This window comes from Papio anubis, chromosome 8, assembly GCF_008728515.1.
Source record: "Papio anubis isolate 15944 chromosome 8, Panubis1.0, whole genome shotgun sequence".
Taxonomy (NCBI): Eukaryota; Metazoa; Chordata; class Mammalia; order Primates; family Cercopithecidae; genus Papio; species Papio anubis.
Genome location: NC_044983.1, coordinates 71197967 through 71208524, shown reverse-complemented (window position 1 = coordinate 71208524; position 10558 = coordinate 71197967). Strand labels below are relative to the sequence as shown.

The following is a 10558-nucleotide window of genomic DNA, read 5'->3' as shown; positions in this document are numbered from 1 at the left end:
GGTCAGTTACAACTCTTTTCTTGATAAATTACCCAGTTTCAGGTAGTTCTCTATAGCAGTGTGAAAATGGGCTAATACAGAAAATTTGGTACTGGGAGTGGGGCACTGCTATAAAGATAACCTGAAAATGTGGAATGAACTTTAGAACTGGGTAACAGGCAGAGGTTGGAACAGTTTGGAGGGCTCAGAAGAAGACAGGAAGATGTGGGAAAGTTTGGCACTTCCAAAAGACTTGTTGAATGGTTTTGACCAAAATGCTGATAGTGATATGAACAGTGAAGTCCAGGATGAGGTGGTGTCAAATGGAAATGAGGAGCTTGTTGGGAACTGGGGCAAAGTTCTTGCTATGCTTTAGCAAAGAGACTGGCAGCATTTTGCCCCTGCCTAAGAGATCTGTGGAACTTTGAACTTGAGACAGATGATTGAGGGTATCTGACAGAAGAAATTTCTAGGCAGGAAAGTGTTCGAGATGTGACGTGTTTTTTTCTGAATGCATACAGTGATATGCATTCACAAAGAGATTATCTGAAACTGAAACTTTTGTTTAAAAGTGAAGCAGAGCATAAAAGCTTGCAAAATATGTAGGCTGGCCATGTGGTAGAAAAAAAAAAATTTCCCTGGGAAAAATTCAAGTGATTGACTGCAGAAATTAGCATCAATAAAGAGAAGTTGAATGTTACTAGCCAAGACTATGGGGAAAATATCTTCAGGGCATTTCAAAGATCTTCACAGGAGCACCTCCCATCACAGGCCTGGAGGCCTAGGAGGAAAAAAAAAATGGTTTCTTGGGTCAGGCCCAGGGTCCTACTACTCTGTTCAGACTTGGGACATGGTGCCCTGTGCTCCATCCACTCCAGCTCTAGCCATGGCTAAAAGGTACAGCTCATAGCTCAAGCCATTGCTTCAGGGGGTGCAAGCCTCAAGCCTTAGTGGTTTCCATGTAGTGTTGGGCCTGTGGGTGCACAGAAGACAACAGCTGAGCTTGGGAGCCTCTGCCTAGATTTCAGAGGATATCTGGAAATGCCTGAATGTCCAGGCAGAAATCTGCTGCAGGAGCAGAGCCCACATGGAGAACTTCTACTAAGGCAATGCAGAGAAGAAATGTGGGGTAGGAGCCACCACACAGAGTTCCCACTGGGGCCCTGCCTAGTGGGACTGCGAGAAGAGGTCCACTATCCTCCAGACCCCAGTACAATAGTTCCACTGACAGTTTGTACTGTGCACCTGGAAAAGTCACAAACACTCAGAGCCAGTCCATGAAAGCAGCTGTGTGGGGACTCTACCCTGCAGAGTCACAGGAGTAGAGCTGCCCAAGGCCTTGGGGGCCCACATCTTGCATCAGTGTGCCCTGGTCATGAGACATGGAGTTAAAGGAGATTATTTTGGAGCTACAAGATTTAATGAGTATCCTGCCTGGTTTTCAACTTGCATGGGGCCTGTGGCCCCTTTGTTATGGCCAATTTCTCTTATCTGGAATGAGAACGTTTACCCAATGACTATATCCCCATTGTATCTTGGAAGTAACTAAGTTGTTTTTGCTTTTACACTCTCATAAGTGAAAGGACCTTGCCTTGTCTCCTATAAAACTTTGGACTTGGACCTTTGAGTTAATGCTGGAATGAGTTAAAGATTTGGGGTAATTGTTGTGAAGGCGTGATTGGTTTTGAAATGTAAGAAGGACATGAGATTTGGGAGAGGGCAGGTGCAGAATGATATGGTTTGGCTCTATGTCCCCACCCAAATCTCAAGTCAAATTGTAATCCCCATGTGTCTAGGGAGGGACCTGGTGGGAGGTGATTGGATCATGGGGGCAATTTTCCACATGCTGTTCTTGTGATAGTGAGTTCTCACAAGAGCTGACGGTTTAAAAGTGTTTGGCAGTTCCCCTCTCGCTTTCTGTCTCTCCTGCTGCCTGTGAAGAAAGTGCTTGCTTCTCCTTTCACCATGATTATAAGTTTCCTGAAGCCTCCCTAGCCATGCAAAACTATGAGTCCATTAAGCCTCCTTTCTTTACAAATTACCCGGTCTCAGATAGTTCTTTATAGCAGTGTGAAAACAGACTAATACAAATGACTATATAAAATATATTATCAGTGTCTGTAAAAATATGAAATCATTTTTGAACACTAATGAAGAACCTGGTTTCAGTGATTTTTTTTTTCCTCAGTTTTTATTTAGAAAGTTTAGTGAAACAAATGTAGCGTCACAGTTTAGGAATACTTTAATCTCACTATAATTTAACATTGTAAAAAATCTACTAATTTTTGATTTCCAACAATAAAATTTATAAAAATAATTTTACATTTATAAAATGAATTATTTCACAATAAATTATTCATTTCTATTACCTGAAAAAAGTTGAATACTATATAAAAGTGATAACTTCCCTTATCAATATTTTGAAAATATGCTGAAAACATCAGTTCCTTTTTTCCAGCATCTTTGGCAGTTCAGTATATAAAAATATAATATTATAAATCCCCCTGACCATAGTTATTGAAGCAGAATCATTGCTAATAATTTCAAAGACATAGCTGTTTAGTAAATATACACGAATAAATTACAGGGTTCACTAAAAATGAATGTTATCGTTCATACTTTAAAGGTATTTTCTATGTTCTGAATTTTTGTGTTTTCCAAAATTCACATGATGACACCTAGTCCCCAGAGGGATGGTATTAGGAGGTGGGGCCTTTGGAGGGTGATTCAGTCATGAGAATTAGTACCTTTATTAAAGAGACCCGAGAGAGCTACCTTGTTCCTTTTATGTGTAAAGACACAGCTAGAAAATGCCATGTATGATCCAGAGACCTAATTTGTTGATTCCTTAATCTTGGACTTCCCACCATTGAGAACAGTGAGAAATGAATTTCTGTTATTTATAAGCTGCCAAGTTCACAGTATTTTGTTACAGCAGCCTGCACAGACCAAGGCAGTATTTTGTTTTAATATCTTCTAAGGGAACATCCCCCCCAAAGTAAACAAAAATCTACAAAAGTTATTTGTATGATAAAAATCAAAAAATTCTTATTCACGAAATAGAAACTACAGTAAATTTTCAAAAACTAAGAGTTAAAAAACTCCCCCATATGATATATTTTACAGTTTCACAAGGGTACCAGGTCTTGAAGGAATTTTATTAAATCTATTAAATCATAGATAGCTTTTAATAATCATGTTTCTACTTCAAGAGTTCAATTTTACTTTAAGAGCTAATAAGTTACTTAATATTACTATAACCTTTTTACTTACAGGGTAAGTGGGATATATGACATCATAATCTTAGACATTTAAAAAATCCTGAGAAAGATTATCTAATTCAATCTTTACAGCTTGGGATCCTCTTTTTCAAAAAATATTACTGATAATTACTGAACCAGTTTTTCCAATTTTCCCTCTCCTCAACCAGAGACGAGCCACTGCCTCATGAGGTGGCCCATGCTTAATTTGTTTTGAAATAAATTCCAGCTTTAAATGATATCAGAGAGTTTAAGACTCCAATGAACTGTACTCCTCAGTCTAGAATTTGACATTTGGTCCATCCCTGGGCTGGTACATTTTAAAGAATCTGCTAAGCCAGTCATTTTGCTTTGTTTTTGTTTTCATCAAAATCTATGTGGTGAATCTTTTATTTTCTCTAATGTTTTTAAGGAAAAGTCTTGTTAAAACTACAAAAGTGGTTTCTTATTCTAGGCACAACAATTTTACACTCACTGCTTATCAGTAAATATATATTATAGGCAATATGATGAATAGTATCCAATCATCATTCAACTGCATATATTTAAAAACCACACTATGAGTAAGAAGTTCACATTTTTCATTCCACACCAAAGATTCATTAAGTCAACTAGACCTGGGTTTGAATGTGGTTCTCTCACTCCTTAATGTTGGTGAACTTTTGTTATGTTCCTTAAACCCTCAAGCTAAACTTTCCCTTATTTATAAAAGAGAGAAAATGATATCTCTCCTACAGTGTTATTGTGAGGACTAAATAAGGAACATGGGTGGTAGATGGCTAACGTGTCCTCAGAATCAGCTCTCTCAGAGTGGCATGGCTTTGGCTGACACAGACTTTCCACCTATAGATAACTCTCCTGGCCACCCTGGGAGCCAGCTGTGGGCATGTGCTAATTTCTAGTCAATGGATAACTATTTCTAAATTGTTTCAGGAGAAAGAAATAGATGCCTCTCTTGGTTTAGTCACTGTTTTAGGGGTTTCTTTGTTACAATTCACCCTCTATCCTAACTGATAAAACCAACATGCTTTTGCTTACCATACATCTTCAAATAAAGTCAGATTCAAAAAGTATCCAGTCGTCCTTGGAATGGTTCTTTGTATTTTTCTAAACTTAAGATAGGAATATTTAACTCTAAAGCAAAGAGTTGCTTCTTTACCACAGAATGTCCATAAGAGATTCTTCTTGAAAAAGATACAGCCTATTCTACTGCAACTGCTTTATTTTTCTAATCTGCAAGTTTATAATTTATTTTTTAAAATTTAGCTCATTTTATATTAAACCGGGATTTCTGATCCACCATTTTCAGTCAAAAATGAACACTTTGTTCTGTATCACATCACAATAAAGCAATTATTTACAAATTTAAATTAACATTAATAAAAAAAATGAAACTCGTACATAAGATTCAATTGGTTCGGGCACAATGCAGGGGCAGTTGGAAAAAATACCCTATATAAACATCTTCAAACTGAGATACACATTGGTTGCGTGTGAAAGTTTTACATAGTAGCAACAACAAACAGAATGAACGTATAAACAAGAAAATAGGACACCATGTTATAACAGCACCATGAAGAAGCCTTGGCTAAGAGTTTGCCAAAAGTGCTATCCTGAGATATTTCAAGATCAACAACTTTTCACATTTATGTAGTGCCGTTCTGAAGTAAACACGTTTTCACAATTGCTTTTGTTTGGAGAGATGCTGGTGTGAAATGACTGATGCTTGATTTGCAGCTATTTTGTACTGTTCTTGCCCAGAGCCTTGTGGTGGGGAAGGGAGTGGGGTTTCAGGAGTTGCTGAAAAAGAATCAGAGAATTGAGTGTGATGGTGGCAGTCAGCCTTCCCCACCCCATTAAACCCTACACAACACCAATACACATTAGCATGATCTAGCAATGTTTTAAAAAGATCCTATATAGAATAGTGATTTGTAGAATGTATTATTGGCCCATGACATATGTTAGAGAGTACTCTTACCTTACCTCCCAAATAACATTAAATAGAAAGAGGTCATGTTAAAAAATTTTTTTCATAGTCACTTTAAGGTGTTTCCTGCCTTTCTTAAAAGCATTTATAAGCATTTGATTCTCTAACAAACCTACCAGGAAAAAAGGCAATGAAAAGAATTAACAGAAGGATAGTTTTCTCAAATATTAGAAAGCAATGTTTATAATTTTTACCATCAAAATTCACATAAAATAAAAATATAATTCAGACATATTAAATGACATAAAAAATTAAGGTTAAGGTACTTTATAAATGTTCTGAAATCTAAGTTGTAGTCAAAAGCATCTGAAAACTACTGGCTTTTTTTGATTCAAAATTATTCTATTACAATCGAGCTTGCCTGTCTCATCCCCTTTGATGCAAAGAGCAAGCCTGAGTAATTGAATAGAAAGTAATTGAATACAAAAAGATTGAATTGAATGTAAAAAGTTAGTTTCAAAACTTCATTGTCTAGAATAGTAGTTCTTTCCATTGTAAAATGTAACCATATTATAAAATAATCTAGGAGTTATTCTGTAATTTGTAGAAACTTGAAATATTTTAGTACTCACGCTTATTGTTACTGGATTATTCCATATAGTAAACAGAACTAACAGAAAATGTTTGATGATCAGACTAAGGTTTTGTAAACTTTATAGCTTATGTCTCAACAGTTTTAAAAAATTATCTACAAAACAAGGACAGCCTCCTTCTGCCTGGTGTTCATTAATACATTAGCTTTATATTATGGTTAAGTATGGATTAGCAATTACTCAGAAGCAAAATTTTTAAGTGCCATTTAAATGACAAACCAATATCAAAATCTGCTTTTAAAATTATTTCTGGCTATTTAGACTAGATCTAAGACTGCAGTAGCCTTCTCTAAAAGACCAAGAAAATATGCATGAACTTAACTTTTGGTTGTGTTTAATATCCTGCTTGCATAAAATATAAATTATTTCAAATGAGGATAGTAAAGCCAAGTTTTCTTTTACAAATAAATCCCACAAATACTATGTGGAAAGAACAAGAATAAAAATGAGTGTAACAATGTGATTTTTAAAAGACTAGGGTCAGCAAATATGTTTTTAAAATACTAGAATACTAGCCCTTAAAAAGTATTCAACCACCAGTAGAACTGTCCAACTCTCTTGCCAGTTGATTCCTACACTGCTTAATGTGTTGTTAATGTGTTTCATTTTGCGAGTTTATGAATAACTGATCTTTAAGAGACACAACTCTATAAACTCTCTAGTATGGTATTAAGCTTGCCCCTCTCTTTCTGCTCTTGATTATCTATTAAATGAAAACAGTAAGATCTATTTTGCAAGGATGGTCCCAAATAATGTCTTTCAAGTACATTGGAAATCCAAGATTATGCGATAGTTTTCTATAATTTATATTTTTCCTAACAATTTCATTTCTTTCTCTCTCTCATATACTCAAAGAATTTTGGTTTCAGATACTATTTACACAAAGATCTACCTATGCTTGTATCTAAAAGACGGCATGGTAACATGAAGTTCTGTGGCCTCTACGTTCCCTACCAGTGGCTAGAAGTCAGGTGGTACTTGGTAAATTGTTGCATTGCATACAACATTTGGGGAAAAAAATGTTGTAGCTAGCTATTAAAGACTATTGTAAATTCAGTAAGCAAGCACTTTGGGAGGCCGAGACGGGCGGATCACGAGGTCGGGAGATCGAGACCATCCTGGCGAACACGGTGAAACCCCGTCTCTACTAAAACATACAAAAAACTAGCCGGGCGAGGTGGCGGGCGCCTGTAGTCCCAGCTACTCGGGAGGCTGAGGCAGGAGAATGGCGTGAACCCGGGAGGCGGAGCTTGCAGTGAGCTGAGATCCGGCCACTGCACTCCAGCCTGGGTGACAGAGCGAGACTCCGTCTCAAAAAAAAAAAAAAAAGAGTATGCATAATAATTACATCACAATAACTCAAGTCATCTCAGTGAGTTAGTAGGTTTGGTGTTCAGAGGCAATAGATCGAAGGTAAATCTGGGATTAATTACATTAAATTCCGAAGCAATTAATCAGTTAATCTAGATATTTTATCAAATAATTAGAGATCTGTATCACCAGAATAGCCTAGAAAAATAAAATTATCATGAAGGTTATAATAATAGATTAACTTATCTGCTAACAATCTCTATAGTATTTATATAGTCATCTGAGTTCCAAGGAGTTTTCATAAGCCGCCCTCACTGCACAATTCTGATGTGAATGAATTCTAGTTACCGTGGCTTAAACAGCACCAGTCTGGCAACAACATGGTTCAAGTTTCAGTCACCATGGTAACTCACAATTAGTGAGTGATTTCATAAATACAGACTCCACTGCCAACTCTTCAGTCTGCAAACAACTATCTAAATAACGGATGCGCTTTATGATCAATGACTGATCATGTCACAATTTTTAGTCTGTCCATGATTGGTCACTGAGCATATTCTATTCAGTTCAGGCATGGAAAACAAACTGCATACAGTGGCTGTGTCGCTTTGTTTCCTAGTGGTAAATTCGCTCACATTTTACAAAACTGAATAATTGAATTAGAATTGACCAACAACAGTGAAAGTGCAGAAAAGGAATAGAAGGTGATAATGCTGGAAGTGACATACAAATAGAACACAAATGCAATCACAGAAGAAGTAGCTGTCCATGGGAATACTGCCGCTGCTGTTGTTTGAGTCTCTAAATATGCAGCCAAGAACTTAGCAAAGGAAAACTTGTCCACATAAATGAGAAAGCTGGATGTGTCAAAAGGGGAGAAGGTGTCCCAAAAGAAGTGAACGCGGCAAAAGAAATTTCACATTAAATGAATTCTCAGAAACACACCAGGACATTGAGAATACAAGGGATTAAAATGTTGAAAGCTGATCCAAATTTCCCAACGAGTAAAACTCATCAGGGCTTAGAAAAGATCCTCACTTCCTAATGTAAGTTTTAGAAGGTGACAAGAACTGGTCAAACTGCATTTCACAATTATTTTATAAAGAAATAAAACACTTCGATTGTCAATATTCCTAATGTTTTAATTACAGTGTACCAACTGAAATGTTTTATATTTAATTCTACAAAAAAAGTATAAAGATTACATTTCTTTAGTTTCCATAAACATTCAGAGAGTTCTTAATGTTTTCACAAACATTTTTGAAGGTCCCAAGCAGGAAATAATTTTCCCATTGATTATTAAGATTCCCTTGCATGGTTTCAGCTTACATTGTCGTTTTTACGTCTCACACTACCATGCAGAGCAAGGACTACTTGTATACTCTTTTGTGCTCCCCAGACCTATGAAGTAGAAAGATTTTTCTTACATTTTCATTTTAGGAAGCAAACTGACGTCTAGGGAGAATTAGTGACAAGCTGAATAACAATCTTCTACTGCTGAGTCCCAGATGGGAAATTACACCAAGTTTTTGCCATTTCTGGTTACTAATAGATTCTTTCCCACAATTCCACTTTTTCTCAGGTAATTAAGAAATACCATGGTTGAAAAGTAGCCTATATACTTACAGATCTGGTCTGCATGAACCAGTGTTGACATAGGACCTAAAAGTATAGTTTGCCCGGTTAATGGATCTTGAGACAAATGTGGATGCATTGGATGATGGAGATGACTACCGTCATTGGAAGCCCCTACAAAAGATAAAAAGATGCTGTGTTAGTGATATTTAATCAGGAACAGCAAGTTTACCTTGAAACAAATGTTTTGATTGACAGCTTAAATATTGCTATTTTTGCCAAGTGCTTTTTGGAAATTCAAAAACAAATTGACAGAACCACTGGCATATTAAGAACAATGTCAGCTTTCACTGTACATTGGCTAGATTAATGTTGCATCATATTATGCTGTATATTAAAAATGGACTTTGTGTGCCATTTCCTGGAATCATTAGGTTCGCTGCCTGTTGTTAAGGCAATTCCAAGAATCACTTACCTCAAGTTTATAGTATTTGGGATCACCGTAATAGCATGAACAACTTTCATTTCAGAAAGATATCATTAGGAACAAATTATGCACCAGAAAACTAAAAACAAATATGATGATTTTACAAGGAAATTTAATCTAGATTGGAATGCAAAATAAATTTCTTAACTTATCCCTGACATTTATTGCAACAATGACATATCATTTTCCCTTTCTACTATTTTGTGTCAATTAATTATTTCAGGAACACAATGTTCATTTTTAAGATTTATATATATATATATATATATATATATATATATATATACACACACACACATATATATGTATTAGGTTATATTGCAATTCCAGTATCCTTGAGGTTTTAAACAAATCAGGGCATGAAAAACCATGATATATTTGAAGAGGTCATAAAACCAGGAAATTTGTTTCTGTTTGCCATGTTTGGAAGGATCTGAAAATTTAAGTCAGAGGGACTGTGGAGTAGAGGTGGTGGAGGCTGATAAGAACGGGAGTTGAGGCCGGGCACGGTGGCTCACGCCTATAATTCCAGCACTTTGCGGGGGCCGAGGCTGGCAGATCACAAGGTCAGGACATGGTGACCATCCTGGTGAACACAGTGAAACCCTGTCTCTACCAAAAATACAAAAATTAGCCAGGTGTGGTGGCGTGTGCCTGCAGTCCCGTCCCAGCTACTCCGGAGGCTGAAGCAGGAGAATCACTTGAACCAGGGAGTCGTAGGTTGCAGTGAGCCGAGATCACACCACTGCACTCCAGCCTGGAGACTGAGCGAGACTCTGTCTCAAGAAAACAAAAACAGAATGGGGGCTTGAATCTGTCCAAGTATTTTTGTCTCTCTGACGGGTCTTGCACATTTTTTAAATGTAAAAACTTGAGTTCGTTATGTCCTAGCAGAAGGAGAAAAATTCAGGAGCATCACAGTGACTTCAATAGATGAATTAAATATGGACCAAAAAAATCAATGGGTCAAACTTATATTTAGTGTGATTCTAATCAATAAAGTAGAAATTCTTCAATGTACTCACCACCTAGTAGCATTTCCTGAAGCAGATTGTCAATTTTGACCATCCCAAAAAGTTTAACGAACTGTATTTGCTCAATCATTTGCCAAGTGATGCTCTGCAATGTGGGCAGGAGCAGAAGCAACTCTCCAAACCTTCCCCGGGAGTCATACTGCCGATCATTAATGTAGTCCTCCAAACCGATCTGCACTTGGAACCTCATGTTCTTAATTTTTACTGGATCACTTAGCCCTTTTGCATCTAACCAAGGAATAAGAAAGGCAGCAGATTTAACGTAATTAGAGTGTGAAGACAATAAATATTCTAATCTTGAAAAGTAGTTTAATTCTTATTATATCAAT

The 10558-nt window shown here is 36.7% G+C and overlaps 1 protein-coding gene across 4 annotated transcripts in view; it reads right to left on the bottom strand.

The window, feature by feature from the left end:
• Positions 1–2142: 2142 nt before the first annotated feature.
• The window catches only part of HNF4G (hepatocyte nuclear factor 4 gamma), a 156945-nt gene continuing 148529 nt past the window's right edge, over positions 2143–10558 (bottom strand). For all 4 annotated transcript variants that reach the window (XM_009213233.4, XM_009213231.4, XM_009213232.4 and 1 more), the window contains 3 exons: positions 10221–10457; positions 8760–8882; positions 2143–5039 (listed from right to left, as the gene is read on the bottom strand). In XM_009213233.4, coding sequence (XP_009211497.1) covers positions 4918–5039; positions 8760–8882; positions 10221–10457 — 482 coding nt within the window. In that variant the 3' untranslated portion in view covers positions 2143–4917. The remainder of the gene's footprint in view (positions 5040–8759; positions 8883–10220; positions 10458–10558) is intronic.